We start from the raw sequence: 17,137 nt of genomic DNA on the forward strand, positions 1-17,137 counted from the left end.
CTCTCTTAAAGTCTACAGTGCCTTTTTAATGCATTTTACTTTACTTAGGTTAATTCTAAGAAACAATGCTGAATTCAATAATACAAAAATTGTTCTAAAACTTTATCACTATGAGCTGCTTTTAGTCTTGAGGTTCTTTGGAAAATGGGAAAAGATCTGTAGAGATGAGGACCAGTAGTCTACCCGTTAATAGATTCTCCCACCTGAGCTGTAGATTTCTGCAGCTGTTATAGAGCTACCAGGGCTTTTCAGCTGCTTTTAGGACACAGCAGGTCAGCAACCTTTACAATCAGTTTTTGGCTGCCTAGTTCTGGTAAATACAATTAAACTAGCTCTGCTTTAAACCTGTCTGCTCTGTTCCTTCGTTCCCTTAAGTTTTTTTTTTTTATTCACACAATCTGTAAATTTACATCTAAATGAATCCAGACTTAATTAACATATGCCAAAGCACTGTTGAACAATGAGATGGTTCTATTACACTGGACTTTATTTACTGGTGTCAGAGTAAAGTTGGCAGAATACAAATGCTAGTCAGAATTTTTAAAATCGAATCTATTTAAAATGAAAAAAGAAAACAAGCCTCCTTTTCCTCACACATCATAGTAGAAAAATAGTTGGTTTAAAAGTTCGAGGGTAGTGAATTCTTTTGCAAACTGCTGTGGTTGCATTGTAAGATCATCAGCATCATTTTAGCCTCATTACAGGCTCCATAGGGGGAAGCTGTGGCAGGCTTCATCATACCATCATCATCATCTTCCTCCTCAGGCCGGACGTGCGTCTGTCCGTCGGCGGACTCCTGGGCCAGGCAGAGCATCTTCTCCTTGCCCCTCTTAAACTTTTGCTGCCTCACCTTAATGCGGTCCATCCTGATTAGATCAGAGAGGCGGTGAAAAGACGCAGAGGAACATCACAGCACATTGTCCATAAACATCTCCAGACTTCAACATGGAAATAAGAGCATGTTATAGTACAGTGGAGTGCTCATTAGCGAAGGTGAGTGGATATGAACAGTGCTCATGAGGAACTCCTGAGAAAACTGTAAGTAGTGGAAACACACTGCTTTTAGGTGGAATGGTATACTAATAGCTGCCTTCCAGGAAACCATGAAGAGATGCTTTTAAACCACAACAATCATGTTTACTTAATTATAGACTGAGTTATACTTAATAATGTTCACCAAAGACACTGAATGAGACAAAGACATGTTGCTAAATGGCAGATTAGTGTCAGAAAATCCCTAAAATAGAGCAAAAGTAATACTTTCTAGATATAGTACATACATAGATAAGATAGATAGATAGATAGATAGATAGATAGATAGATAAAATAAGTCTGATTAATTTCAGAATAAGAAAACAGTCCAACAAAAAATCATCAGAGTTGTTTTGTCTCTCCCTTCAAAGGTTCTTTTTTTGCATGGCTGAGCTTCTACAGACATTAATGACATCCAGCTGAAAAGTTGTGTTCATTGCAAAAATGTTAAAATACTAAGAAATAATTTAGGTAAAGCAGTTTTAAGACACACTGAGTGTATCCCACTGAACATTAGATCTCTGTTTTCAACAAGAACTCAGTTTTTAATAGGAGATAGAAAAGATATCCCTTATAATAACTCCCATCAAATCAAGAGCAGCTTCCACAAGGTAAAAATAGAGAGTCTTACTGTCGCTTTAGCTGTTCTACAGATTTGCTCTCCTCCTCCAGTCTGGCTTTCACTGCCTTCACTATAGTGGCCTGGAAAAGCTCTGCTCCTCTGAAACACAAAAACATAAAAAAAAAAGAAAAAAATCAGAGCCACTTTTTGCAATAATACTGGTTTAATCCTGCTCTTCCCAGTCTGTATCAGGAAAGCAGAAACATAAAATTTCTATTTTAATTCCTCTAACGTTTTTTATAAATCTAACCTGAAAGCATTATTAATGTTTTGCTTGATAATCAGGAAATATTTCTTGTCTCCCTTCAGACAAATCTGTAGTTAAATTACATTCACTTATTAAATACATAAAATAATAATAATAACCACAATATAACACAAAAACAACAACCGTTCAGAATAAAATAAAGCACTGAAAATGTCACTATTCCTCTCTCTGGTAATGGAGTGCTGGGGCTTTTTGTAGTACCTGGATGCGAGGATCTGAGATGATCTGATATCTGCCACCACGTGGAGAAAATAGTAGCTCATGAAGACACGTCTCTGCAGCAACAGGAAGGCGAAGCAGATACTGTCCCATATTATGCCTGCCTCATCTTTGGGCAGCTCACAGTCTTTGATGGCTGGATGTGGCAAGAGAGATAAAAAAAAAACGTTCAGCACTTATCCCTTATCTACTCTCAAAGGGCAATAAATGTATCTCAAGAGCCACTATTCTAATTGTGTTAGTTTTAAAATGTATCATTTCATTCTGTCTGTGCTATTTTCAGCCTGTACATCCAAATAATACGGTATCCCACAGGGCCCTTTGTTGGGCCTATGCCTATTATGAAGTTTATAAAACATTTATATTCTGTATTTAAACTATGTGATTTTCATATATGCAGATGATACACTTATTTGTACTCAAGGTCAAATAAGGTGAGCTTAATACAATTTGTAAACTACAAATAATAGGGTCTGCATGGTGATACAGTGGTCAGCGCCCTCGCCTTGCCTTGCAGCAAGTAGGTTTTGGGTTTGATTCCTTGCCCACGATCTTTCTGCATCAAGTTTGCATGTTCTCCATGTGCACGCGTGGGTTCTCTGGGTACTCTCACACACTCCCACAGTCCAAAAACATGACTGTTAGCTTAATTGTTTTCTCTAAAATCTCCTTAGGTGTGAGAGTGTGCGTGCATGTTTGTGTGTCTTTTTGTGCCTGTGACAGACTGGCGATCTGTCCAGAGTGTACCCCGCCTCTCACCCACAGACTGCCAGAGATAGGCACCGGCCCCTCCGCAGACCTCACAAGGAATAAGCAGGAGAAAATACGTTGGATGGATAGATGGATGGAACTACAAATTATATCTGCCTTAAGCTTTTCACGTATGTGGAACGTCATGCAAATCTCTAAAACAGTAGTTTACAAATTCAGTCCTCAAGCGCTGCTATCTTGCATGTTTTACTTTTTCTCCCTGGAGGTAGTTACGAACAACTCAGCATGTCAGAGTTCTGCATATGCCTGCTAACGAGCTACCATTTGACCCAGGTGTCTTGAAAAAGTGAGATAACTAAAGCTTCCAGGGTACCTTCTCTTAAGGATGACTTTTCAGTGAAAGATTCTGTGGCCAATTGCATTTTAAGAAAGAAAAACAGCAATTGCTGATAACAAAGCTAAGCGGAGCCAAAATGAACAACAACTAGCTTCCTACAAATGTAGTGGAGTAGAAAGCACAATATACAATTTGAAATGTAGTGAAGTGAAAGTTATTAAACCCCCCTCCAAAAAACAAACAAACATAAGAGTAAATTAAAGGTAATCAAATAATTATTTTAATACAGTACTCAAGTAAATGTGCTCTGTTACTCTTTACCACTAGTTATTTTCTCCAAACAGATGATGTTTAGATTTCAAATTCAAAGTAAGTTTGCGTACAATGAAATTCTTTTTGTATTAAGCAGAGAACACGCAACAAAAGTCCTGTTAGTCATTATTAAGCGACTTCGTTAACATTGCCCTAAAAGGTTTTTGTGTTTTCACATTGTGAAAAAACGTATTATACAAAAGTAAACCAAGCAGATTTTAAAGATTAACTAACAACAACACATTTTGTCAGGGTATTGCAACAGTATTCTCTATTCCCTTCAAATGAATGGTGGTGTTAAACTTTGACAAGTACACTAAACCCACCTAGATAGAGATATTTAAATCAAAGAAGGGAGCAACTTCAATTTCTTACAGACTTTTTTTCAGAGCACATTTTGGGTATTAGGTTATAAATTAAATAAATGGGATCTTAGCTAGTGATTATAGAATTTGTTCACTCACCATCTTTATATTCTTCTGAGTTTATTTCATAACCTTTGATGGTGCATGCCAGACTAAACAACTGGATTAACCAGCATTGGTTCCGGATCAGGGAGTTGATGTAGCCACAAGCCAGGATCTACAAAAAAAACAAAAGAAAACACCCTTTGTAATAAATACTGCAAGCATTAAATGCTTGAGACTTTTTAAAACAGTGTTTGTTGGTGTCAAGGTGTAAGTTTACATACTGACAAAATGTTCTTCATTGTGATTACAAAGATGTTGTAGGCGATCAGGAAGTCCCAGTAGTGGAGGATCTTCTTGATTGGCTTTAGCAACAGGTCACCACCAAAAAGCAGGAAGTAGAAGCAGGCCACCAGGTAACCCATACAAAAGACACTGATCCGGGTAGTCCCCGTAATGAATATAATGGTGAGGACGAACCAGAATAGGTAGCTAAACATGATGACCTTCAGCATGTCGAGGTACGACCTGGAAGAGGTAAAATAACCGCGCTACATGTGAACATAGGGGTTCTGCACAGAGTTTGACCTGTTTTGAACAGGATAGATTCAGGATTGCAAAAGGGCAAATGAATAAGAGACTATTTATAAGGGGTTTCAAATGATCTTAACATTGTTAATGAAGAAAACCTGATGGCATCCAGTTCTTCCATATTTCTATATTATTTATATTTAGTTTGTTGTTGTACCAATGGCTTAAACCAGATATTTAACATGTAAGAAATCTAGGGATGAGTAGAGAATTTGCTACTTTTATTAGAACCGACCAAATTTTGTCAGTACTAAAGAGTAACTAATGGTAAATGGTACTTGTACTTATAGAGGCATTTTTCAAGTCATCCATTCACCCCCCCCGCCCCCCCCCCCCCCCCCACACACACACACACTCACATACTGATGTTGGCAGCCTACCAACATTGTGTGAGCTTCTGTTAGTGACCATCTCATTGGCTCACTGACAGAAGCAAGGCTGCAGTACACTGGCCCCACTAGTCCTTCTCACACCCATCAGTAGGCAATGCAGGTGATGTGTCTTGCACAAGAAGGAGGAGTAGGAGGAGAGATCTCCTCACAAAGCATTATGGGATGTGCTGTCACATTAGCCCTTGCCACAGGCTGTTTCTATACGACAGCGGCAACTAAGTAACAAAGATGGCGCAGGCACCGTGCAGCAGAGGAGGAGTTACGTGACCAAGGGGGAGCAAAGTAATGATCATCTGTTGAAACAGTCAGTACACTGAGTTCGCTATAAAGTTCACTATATAATACCCGCTCTATATAGTGATTGAGGGATTTAGGGGTTATAACGGATGTTGGGACACAGTTAGCTTGTATGAGCTATGAGAACAGCAACTTTTAAACAGAGCATGCACAAGGATTCTCTCGCACTCGTTTGACAGGTTCCCTCTCAGGAGCAGGTGCATATCCATAAAAAAAAAAAAAATCTAAATCAAATACTACCATGCTGCAGTACCTAAGGACATTATTGTGAAACAGAAGGAACAGAAGAGAGCGCAATTTTCGATGGTAGGCAACAATACCGCTTTGCATGCACAAAACTTTAATGAGGTCAGAAGGCACTGGTACAGAAAACAAAGCAAGCATGGTGAAATGAAAGCAGTCTACAGTATGGCTCCACTTTTCAAAATGTAATGCAGATTACACTTGCTGTAATATTTGTGGCAGAAGTACTTATGATATGAGGAAGCATCTATTCATGCACAAGATTTTTTTTCGAGGCTGAGGGTTCACAACTTTTGACAGATCTACGGCTGTAACTCCTTCATTTTCCACCGTTACACACACCTGCATCCATTAGTGGCTCATCATCTACATTCGAGAGGCAGCCACATACTCATCTTCTCTGCTACAAGTATAGAAGCCCAGTGCTTAATATTATGTTATCATTGGTAGAGAAAATATGTGCGCTAAACGTACTAAAACAAATTCCCAGGTACCTACATTGGTGCGCTATGTGAATAGTACCAGATCCTAATGGAAATCCTTCCTATTTCAGGAAAATATTATTTATTAAATTGATTATATTTGCTAAATGCCAGACCTGATTATAACTTTATTCAGATTACAGAGTGCATATAAAGTTATATAAAAAAAAATAATAGTGTTGCCCTTTGTCACCGATTCTGTTCATAACCTTCATGGACAGAACTTCTAGGCGCAGCCAAGGTGTTGAGGGGATCCGTTTTGGTGGCCTTAGGATTGCGTCTCTGCTTTTTGCAGATGATGTGGTCCTATTGGCTTCATCAGGTCGTGATCTGCAGCTCTCGCTGGATCGGTTCGCAGCCGAGTGTGAAGCGGCCGGGATGGGGATCAGTGCCTCCAAATCCGAGGCCATGGTCTTGAGCCGGAAAAGGGTAGAGTGCCTTCTCCGGGTCAGGGGGGGTGTCCTGCCCCAAGTGGAGGAGTTTAAGTATCTTGGGATCTTGTTCACGAATGAGGGAAGAAGGGAGCGGGAGATTGACAGGCGGATTGGTGCAGCGTCTGCCGTGAAGCGGGCGCTGTACCGGTCCGTCGTGGTGAAGAGAGAGCTGAGTCAAAAAGCGAAGCTCTCGATTTACCGGTCGATCTACGTTCCTACCCTCATCTATGGTCATGAACTCTGGGTCATGACAGAAAGAACGAGATCGCGGATACAAGCGGCCGAAATGGGTTTCCTCCGTAGGTTGGCTGGGCTCTCCCTTAGAGATAGGGTGAGAAGCTCGGTCATCCGGGAGGGACTCGGAGTAGAGCCGCTGCTCCTCCACGTCGAGAGGAGCCAGTTGAGGTGGCTTGGGCATCTGTTTAGGATGCCTCCTGGACGCCTCCCTGGTGAGGTGTTCCGGGCACGTCCCACCGGGGGGAGGCCCCGGGGAAGACCCAGGACACGCTGGAGAGACTATGTTTCTCGGCTGGCCTGGGAACGCCTTGGGGTTCCTCCTGAAGAGCTGGAAGAAGTGGCTGGGGAGAGGGAAGTCTGGGCCTCCCTTCTTAAGCTGCTGCCCCCGCGACCCGACCCCGGATAAGCGGAGGAAGATGGATGGATGGATGGATGGATAGTGTTGCCCTAAAACTCTATTACTTGCGTAAAACATTTACAATTTCCTTCACAAGTTTTTTTCCCCTCAGTTTGCGGGATACATTCCTTCTTGACTAACCTGGTCTAGCTGAGCGGGTTTCAAAGGCCATCCTTCTCAATCAAGGTTAATTACACTCTGACTGATGTTTTAAAGCCTAAATGTAATAGTTCTACCATTTAAGTATGATAACTTCAACTACATCTGACGAAAAAAACCCCACTAAGGATCAGATAAGACCAATAAAAATGATCTGAAAGATAAAAAAAAAAAAAATAGAGGATTCCTTTATTTTGGAGCAGTGATCAAAAAATCTACTTCACCTGTTACCAGTGTTGTTTTCGTCAACGATGACAATGAAATTAGGACAAAGCTCCTTTTTTTCTTGACAATAGCGAAAACTAATTAGCTAAACATGGATCTTTGATGACTAATATATCTTGATGACTAACATGACTAGTAATAGATAAAAATTTTCACTGATGAGACAAGACGTAATAAAAGTTAGCGTTGGTTGGTCAGAAGTTTAAAATCCTCATCAATATTGTGCTGTAATCTGTTAGACAAACTAAGCAGTATCAGCCGTGCTGCTGCGTCTTGTTTGGTGATGTCCACCACCTGGCGTGCAGCGGGGCAAATTCTGCATGACAACAGATGAACCATGGCAGCAGGGGAAAAAATAGCCCAGAACTGTCTGGTATTACACCCTGAACTCTGACAAACTGCTCTGATCTTTCAGCTGCGCTTCTGCAGAAATGTGTCTCTGCACCTTCGTAGCCTAGAGTCTGCGCTTTATGTTCCATTCGGATGGTTCGCTCCAAGCAGTATGGCTCTTCCTGCTCTCGCTACTTAATAAACTATATGGGGCTGATCATTCTCTTCCAGGGGTAAAAAAAAATTGGGTTGGCAGCATGAGGTGACCATCCACAAAAGGGAAAAAAAAACATCCATCCATAGTAAGGTGAGAAAATATAGAATACATAGAAACAATTGAAAACCACTGAATATAAATGATTTAGATATTTGGTTTTATATTAGTTTCTGGAGCAGAGCAAACCACTGCCTTTGCAGATAGAAAAACATTAGCATCTGGATTTAAAAGGGAGAAGAGTGAGAAAGGCAGTGGGAGCACCCTGACCTGTCCACAATCATTGATTATATGCTCTTCACATTCCACTGTTTTGATGCGCAAAGTGGACAAGTGTTTTATTAACGCACTCTGTGTCCATCAACAAGCCCTTGTAGAAAGAGCAAAAGCTGCACAGCCATCTATCCATGCCACAGCAGCTGTGCACTTATTCCATCGTTTCCCTCCAGGATCGAATTACGGATATAAGGCGCTGGGAGAAAAAAATCTATATTCCACAAAAACACTCTGTCCGTCACTCCGCGACTCAGACGCTTTTGCCTTGTACTCTAACTCAATAAATAGCTTTCAAGTATGGAAAAGGTATTTTCTCCCGCTGATGAAGGAGGACACTCACTCAGCCGCTCCGGCCCATCAACGTGTTGTCGGAGCTAAACCCACTACATCAGAGCTGTAGTTGCTGTTGTGGTCCAGAGCACATCAGAGCAATCATCACTGCATCCTGTGTTTTCACTCCTAACATCTTTTTAATGGGCTCTCACTTGAAAAGACAGGATCCTTTCATATGGTTTTTACATGTCTGACACAGAGAGAACATGCAGTAGGATACCTGAATTGAGCAACAGCACCATATTACAGTTCTGGTTTCCATCCATCGATCAGACTCGTACCACTGCCCTGACGTTCCGAGGCACACTGAAGGTGATTTATGAGTCGATTAGGCAAAAACCAACTGGATAAACTGAAATTTTGGGCCGGTTTATCTGTGTGTTTTAATCATGCATCCTTACTTCATATGGCAGCTGCTTGGCATACAGGACTGTCTGCCACCAGCAGTGCATTTAAGATAGCATAATCTGGTGGCCCTTCAGATGACCACAAAATAACTAGCAATGGGAATCTGGGTCTTTCCTGCTGAAGATATAGCCCATTCAAGGAAGGACCAATAAAAAAAATGGAAGGATAGACTAATGGAGGACCTATGGACCTATAAATATATGAATAGATAGATAACTTTTTTCAGGTTATTTTCTGGAAAAAAAATCTTCAATTCCTTAAAGGAGCAACACACACAATTTCGTCATTTTAGATAAAGAGAACATAAATAGTTTTGTGAAGAATTAAAGGTATCTTTTCAGATGGACTGCTGTAAGATGTAACAGACCATCTCTTTGTGTTGTTCTCCAATTTCTTGTTTACATAGCCGGGTTGGCTGTAGAGGGACGCTTGTGCATGTGAACAGCTGGTTTATCACTGTAGCATAAGACCAACATGGCAGACAGTGCAGGCAGTGGAGCAAAAATGTTTATCTGAAGACAATCAGGACTCATTATTGCCACAGGAAAAATAACAGTCTAAAAGAAAAAACAACAAAAAGAACTAAAAATAACAGATAAGGAAAGACACAAAATGATGATTAACATCGTCCTTGTGTTTCCATGGAATCATGGGTAACTATCTCAACAAATGCATTGAGGAAGTCAGCACCACAAAGAACATAACCACCCAAGCCAACCAACAACCCTGCATAAATCACTAAAAGCATAGAATTCAGCTTCCAAGTCGGGTGATAGAGAGGCTCTGAGAATAGTATGTGCCAACTTTAACCGTGCCATCAGATCAGCAAAGCATAACCACAGCCGGAAGATCCAGGATCTCTTCCACAATGCCAAGAACACCAGCAGGATGTGGCAAAGCATAAGGTCGATCACAGAAGTTTGCAGACAACACCACGGTTGGCCTCGGACACAACAACGACCAGGACTACAGAGAGGAGGTGGAACAGCTGGTCGGCTGGTGCAGAAATAACATCCTGAGCCCGAGTGTGGAGAAGACGAAGGAGATCGTCGTCATCTTCAGGAAGAACCGTCCTAACCACGCTCCACTGGTCATCAACAGCTCAGCTGTAGAGGTGGTCAACAGCACCAAATTCCTGGGGGTGCACATCACGGACACCCTCACCTGGACTGTAAACACCACCTCACTGGTACAGAAGCGCATGTACTTCCTGCAGATGATGAGGAGAGCACACCTGCCCCCACCCATCCTCACCACCTTCTACAGAAGCACCATAGAGAGCGTTCTGACCAGCTGTCTCGCTGTAATGTGTGGAGGCTGCAGCGTCTCAGACTGGAAGGACAGGTGAAGAGTGGTGAGAACAGAAGAGAAGATCTTCGGGGCTCCTTTCCCCTCCATAAAAGACATTTCATCCCAGCGCTGTGTGTCCCAAGCCCGTTAGATCATCATCACCTCTCACACCCCTGCTGCCCTGTGGGAAGAGGCTTCCCAGCATCCGCTGCATGCCCAGCAGATGCTGCAATAGCTTTCACCCCACTCTCTGCAGACAGCTGAACTTTTGAAAAAAAAAAAACCTCTAAATCAAATCACAGACTCTGCATCACACTGATAACACAAAAAAATACTGAATATTTGCACCATATATATTTGTCTTGAAATGCTCTGAACTTCTATATCAATGCTCCTTGCATCATGTTTTTCTCCCACACTGTTTACATTTAATCTATATGGAATGGAACTACTAAGCTGCGACTCATTTATTGTCTGAAAGCTGTACAAAAAGACTCTTGTTTTGTATACACTGTGTATACAAAATGACAATAAAAGTTGTCTAAGTCTTTAAACAAATGACCTCTTGTGTAATTTAGAGGAATCCCTGAGTAAAAAAATATGTTTAGAAGAAAAGTATATAAGATGTATGTAATGGTTCAAATATTTCAGTCGATAAAATCCTAATAATCAAATGCAATTTGATCCTTAAACACAGTTTAACCTCTCAGACTTTGAAGCTCCTGGTGCAGACCATAGGCCCTTTATATCTGACTAATAAAACCGTTTCATACTGCTCTAAATAAACTCTGACACCACTAATTCTCAGCTGAATGGTTATGATAGCTTCAGTTATATGGAGCACATAATGCTTGACTTTATTGTCGACATCTGATACCATTATGCATCAATTACTCTGTCTGCTTTACTTCCTTTCCATTTCAAAATGTTTTCCTTTGTACTAATGACTGCCAAGCAATGGCACCAAAATAACTGTAAGACATCTCTTTTAAGTCAATATTTTGTAAAATAGCTCCTGGAAATCATTTTGAAATGGGATGAACAGTTTGTTAGTCTTAGCGCACTGCATGAAGAAAAGGAAAAGTTCAGTAAACATAAGCTGCTGTACCTGCAGTGGATGAAGTCTGGGACGGGGTTATGGACACTAAAGGAGGCGGCGTCCAGGTCTCTGCAGATCTCCACATTGTCACCGGCCATGATGCGGACAGCTGCCTTGTTTTCATCATCAAAGACCTGCCTCTGGAGAGAGGCGCAGAGCAGCAAAGCAAAGTCGTCTAGGAGAATAGAGATTCCTCAACTGAAACTTATTTTGATCCAAAATTGATCCAAACATTGTAATACACTATAAGTCATTTATCAAGAAAAGTGATTCAGAATTAGTAAATTTCCACTTATGAGTTGAAACTCAAGTCATTCTTGATTATCATTACAATTTTTCTCAGAGGCACGTTTTGTATTTTTGAAGGCATATTCATACAACTGTTCTTGAATAGCTTTTTTACAGACAAAAACTTTTTTTTTTCGGTCCAGTAAACGACCACATATACATTTGTTTTCTTGGTGACTAGAACTTCCTTCTAACAGATAAAGTGAACAACAAATATTCTAAATCAAAAATACTCCTAACCCAATTTACCTGTGTTTTTTTCAACAAATATTTAACAACCTGAAAAAGTAGATAAATCCATTGGGAGAACAAAGATTAAAAAAACAAATCAGTTGTGCTCACAGTAGTTGCAACAGGGTTATACCAACCCAAATATTTAAAATCAAATCACACATTATTCATTTAAAAAAGTATATTTCATTGGTTGCTGTCATTTGATTAAGTAGTTACTGCTAGTGGTTGTACTGTTTATACATGAAAATAATTTTAAAAGGCAGGCAGAATTTTTTTTCTTTTTTTTAGTGTTGGATTTCCAACACTGGGTTTCCTAAATAACCCAAAAGCTCATGAAAAAAGAAATTTAGAAGTACAAGTCAATTAAAAGAAATGCGAAAAATCCAGAAACAACATAGTTTTCCCATTTTATCTTAAAAAAAGATTTTTTTCTGACTTTCCATTGTTAAAGTTCAAAGGTCATGTTGATTCTGGTATTTACATTTATGTACTGTTATTTTAAAGGACATCCATAATGCTTTAACTCATCAAGCCTTAAAGCTTTCACATTCGACTCTTAGACTCCTTTTCCCCCTTTTTCTTAGCCTTTCATTTACCTTGTGCTTACTTTCAATAGTGTGTAGTGTTGCATAGTTATTAGATAAAATAAAACTGTAATAGAGATTATTCGGCTATAAAGGAACCAATATTTAACCTGTTGTCTAGGATTATTTATAACAATTCAATTCAATTCAGTTTATTTCTATAGCGCCAAATTCACAACACATGTCATCTCAAGGCACTTTAGAGTTCAACCAGATCATACAGTCAAATTGATACAAAGTTTTCTATCTAAGGAAAACCAGTTGATTGCATTGACTCATTGACTCAAATACAATCCCCCACACTAAGCATGCTTGTAGCGAACAACTTATCACTCAGAGCCAGATCCACCCTCTTTTGGTTAACAACTGCAGAACTAGAGACAATTCCCTTTGGTTGATGGTTAATAACTCCACTGATAGCCATAGTCTAAATTTCTAAATTGGTGAAAGAAAGCCAGATATTAACAGCTAGTCCAGAAGTCCAACCTTGTGTAAAAGACTAAAGAATCTTGGTAAAGAAGCAGCTATAATCATTTAACTAATAATCATTTATTGGTTTTAACCCTTGATTTGAATTACCTAACAATTATCTAAACTTCCAGTTCTAGTTATTTTTCATTTACATTCAATATCTGCTGGTAAAATTGCACAACACCATATAGTCAATCCCAGGAGTGGCTATACTTGCTATGAGAAAAGAAATAGAAGAAATAACAAAAGATATTTGCAAAATATGGCACTGTGACTTTATGTTGTTCAAAAACATCACAACACTAGTGGAGACCTTAAGCCTTCCAGTGGCAGACTCAAAGGTACACCATTCCACTGACAGATAATAAAGAGCTATTGATTAACTAACAATATATGGTTTATTGTCATACCTCGATGGTCAATAACTTGTTTGTCAGCTGAAAAAAAAACCTTATTAAAGCCTGTAGATATAGTTATTTGTGCACCTTTAAAGATATGATTTAAAATTCCATTGGTGTTTTTTAAAAGTTAATTTCACTCAATATTAATGGTCAAAAATGTTCTCGAGTTCAGTTATTAAACTATGGATTAACTTGAAATATTAAGATTATAATGAACCAAAGCAGCAGTGTTAATTCCTTTCTTCGGTGAAGGACTTACAGGCAAGGAAATGTGGATTGGGCTTGGTATGGAAATCTGGAATATAGAGCCACTTTATCACATTTGGGTCTGTTGTAGAGTTCGGAAACCTCCAGGGATATTCTGAAATGAAAAGCATAATTAAGAAAATTCAAACAATGTAAAAATAACTCAAAAAGCATTAAAATAAAGGTTTCTTTTGTGGAACATCTTATGAGGTTACCATTTACGCTTAGGAGTGGAAATGAAAATCTCTAAGTAATGTAAACAAGGAAAAAAGAGTAACTAAGGATAAGGCTGACTCATGGAAGCAAAAATAAAGGTATTAGCCCATTTCGAAACAAGGAAACTGTTCATTAATTTGCAGATTATATTCTAATGACCAAACTGCGTAAATGCATGGATGGAGGATGTACAAATAGAATTTCTAAATGTTAAACTCAATTGCAGTTTTTGTACCTTTTTTAAGTATTTCTTTAAGTCAAGTGCAAACTGATTTGCAAAACTATCTGCCATTATTGTTGCAACAAAGCAGGCATTGGTACAAAAATAGCGATAGTAGAATAAATTTCATTTATATAGTAGAATAAATTTCATAAATTTCATATAAAAAAATCTTGAACACAGGCCAGCACAAATTAGTGGGGTGGGAGACAGTCTTTTACAATTAAACATTATTATTAAGATTTATCAATGCTATAAGATATAAAGCAAGAGATAGTAAGCAATTCTATAAGATATGCCACAGAGAAAGACAGAGTTAGCAAATCATTAAGAGAAATCAGATACGTTTGGGCTACAAAACCTATTATGTCCTTCCAATTTGTTTTTTTAAGATTATCAGTGCTCCTTTCTGGTCACCTGTTTCAGGGCAGGCAGTAACTACAGTCTAACCAGTGATTATTGTGATTCCTGTCTAGTTCATCCAAGAACACAAACCTTTACAGTCATTAGGCGGGATCCCGATGCAGACAAAGTATTGGAAAGTAAGCATGCTTGCAAGGAAGAAGCAGTACTTTGACCAGATTTCAGCGATGGCCTTTCTTCGACGTCTGTACATGACTGCTATAAGGGCAAAGGCATGGAGCATGGCATAGAAGTCCATACGCTGGCCAATGATGTTTACAACCAGCAGGAGACATGTCTAAGAAAACCAGGATAGTTTGAAAAAAAAAAAGTTAAATATGTAATACTTTCCCAATAAACACATTTTCATTACGTCACTGAATTGTTTACTTCAAGTCCAAACTTGTAGAAGAAGTAGTTGATGAAGTATTTCACAAAGCTGACGATGCCAATGTCAAGATGCTGGCGAGTGATGTCATGGAAGATGATCCTGGCCGCCGGAGGCGACAGTTTGTTCCTTAATCTGAAGTACTGCTGATGACGATAAATGGTCACCTCAAACGCCAACAGCGCCAACATCAACAGGTTCTCCTGAAATAATATATTTATTTAAATTCATTTTAAAGCTTTAAAGCAGAAATTAAGAAAATTATATTTTCAATTTATAGATGAAAATGTTAGAATTCAGTATCTCTATCCTTGATTTAGATGTTTACTTTTCTGTTTAACATTGTTTTGCTGAAAAATATTTTCAGAGCATGTAGGAGTGAGAGTGGTACCAAATTATGTATTTTTATAGGTACTGCCCAACTTTCATCAGTACTACCGCTACTTATTCCTTTATAATAAAACACTACCAATGTTTCTATTATCACTGCAAACAAGTGATAAAAAACATTAACGACTTTCTTTTTAGTTTAAGGCAAATGTATGGCTGTGACTACATCTCACTGCTGCACAAACACAAATACTACAAAATAAACAAGTTAGCTTCTTTAGGATTCTTATGACACAAAGAGGGATTTTTATTCACTAAGCTCTATACAGCAACTGCATTTAATAGGATTTATTTATTAATAGATAGATATTGATGCCTCCATGGATAAAAAAAAAGAAAAAAATTACAAATAACTATTCAAACAGATCTACAGAGCTTGTTTCCAGATTTCATTCATTTACCATTGTAACAGTGAAAATTCTAATAAGAATTACTTTAGTACAGAAATAAAAGAAAGGTTAAATGCCCATCCCTACTAGTTTACCCAAAAGAATGAGATCTTAGATACAAGTAGCCAAAATGAATATGGCGACTGACGGGTAGTTGAGCTCCATTATTTTGGCAGAGCTCAGAGAAAAACCACTGCTTTCTGTTACTGAAAGGAGTCAACAGGTGGAGTCGGTCTATGCTCCTACTGTCACCTATGGCCATGCTTCCTACACAGTGTGGCCAGGCATCCCCTTTAGAGAAAGAATGAGGATCACAGCTTTCGTGGAGGGGGTCAGAGTAGAGCCACTGCTCCTTCATGTCGAGAAGAGTCAACTAATGTGTTTGTTTTTTGTTTTATTACATATTTTCTATAGACGACTCTCTCGTGCTACAAGAAAATTCCACCACACCAAGGCATAGGATACCTGGGAGGGATTTTGTCTATCGGCTGGCCTTGGAGCACCTTGGACAGCTGAATAGAGCTAAAAAATATATACAGTATGATCAAATTAGGCATGGGTCGGTTACTGGTTTCACCCTATATAAAAGACGTAGGTTCAAAAAAGCAAAAAAAAAAGTTTTTTCATACAGTAGCATTCCTGAAGTATACACTTTGTTTTCTTCATTTTTATTTTTTTAATTCATCAAAGACAATGCTAACGTTGTGAGCAGCTGAAGCAGCATAACGGCCCCTTCACCTGTGCACCCGTGTGTAGCTCGAAAGGGGGAATGATTGCTGATGTAGGGGTAAACAAAAACTTTCCCCCTTGCTTTGGCACTCAGAGAGGGCATGTGTGCATACAGCTACACTACTCAGGGACACTTCTGCTATCTCAAAAAGATGGAGAGCAACAGCTTGATGGAAGAAGGTGGCAGCTAGAGGAAGTATTACAGCTACATTTGTACATCTGGAGCATCACCTAGTGCACAAATAAATAGCTAAATTCAAGGTAAAGTTTGTGCAATCTTTAAATAAGTAAGCTACTTTTAGCATCAGGGATGAGACCTTGTTGATAGATCTGGGAACAACTTGTCAACCAGGGTGTTTTGGAGTTGTAGGTATGCAAATTTGGTTAGTTTCAAGATAAATAGTGGCGATTCCATAAAAAGCTATAACCATGCACTTTGTACATGGTCATTCATACTTAGAATTTCTGTGGCTTCTTTGTGAAAAAAATGGCAAAAATCATAAATATGAGTGTTCACAAAAAGCACAGTGAGAGCCTATAAGGTAGAGAAATTTCAACCTTTCGACACCTGTAATCTAAAATCATCTTACAACAAGATAACTATGTTTCTAGAGATTATGCTGGAGATCTGCCCCAATTCAGAAAGTGTTTCATTTATTATTTTAACTTTTTTAATTCAGAAATTTCAGAAAGAGCGAAATGGTGATATATTTGGGTATGGTTTTCATACTGTCAGAACTTTACATTCTCCCATGCTTAGATGTAACATACGCAGCAATTCTACATTTATTACTTAAAACTTGTGTTAGATTCAACAGTTAGCAGATGGATTAAGCTGAAAAACAAGGTGCTGTTTTTAGAAGT

At 39.0% G+C, this 17,137-nt stretch overlaps 1 protein-coding gene across 1 annotated transcript in view; it reads right to left on the bottom strand.

Annotated features, from left to right (window-relative positions):
- Nucleotides 1–17,137, bottom strand: part of LOC119787175 (piezo-type mechanosensitive ion channel component 2) — a 165,613-nt gene that overhangs the window by 29,860 nt on the left and 118,616 nt on the right. Inside the window, exons 22-30 of the mRNA XM_038290831.1 lie at nt 14,768–14,968; nt 14,471–14,675; nt 13,553–13,654; nt 11,325–11,490; nt 4,193–4,436; nt 3,966–4,083; nt 2,124–2,277; nt 1,664–1,753; nt 742–866 (exon numbers count right to left, since the gene is read on the bottom strand). Coding sequence (XP_038146759.1) covers nt 742–866; nt 1,664–1,753; nt 2,124–2,277; nt 3,966–4,083; nt 4,193–4,436; nt 11,325–11,490; nt 13,553–13,654; nt 14,471–14,675; nt 14,768–14,968 — 1,405 coding nt within the window. The remainder of the gene's footprint in view (nt 1–741; nt 867–1,663; nt 1,754–2,123; nt 2,278–3,965; nt 4,084–4,192; nt 4,437–11,324; nt 11,491–13,552; nt 13,655–14,470; nt 14,676–14,767; nt 14,969–17,137) is intronic.

Source organism: Cyprinodon tularosa, unplaced genomic scaffold (genome assembly GCF_016077235.1).
Source record: "Cyprinodon tularosa strain WSP-4 unplaced genomic scaffold, ASM1607723v1 ctg29, whole genome shotgun sequence".
Taxonomy (NCBI): domain Eukaryota; kingdom Metazoa; phylum Chordata; class Actinopteri; order Cyprinodontiformes; family Cyprinodontidae; genus Cyprinodon; species Cyprinodon tularosa.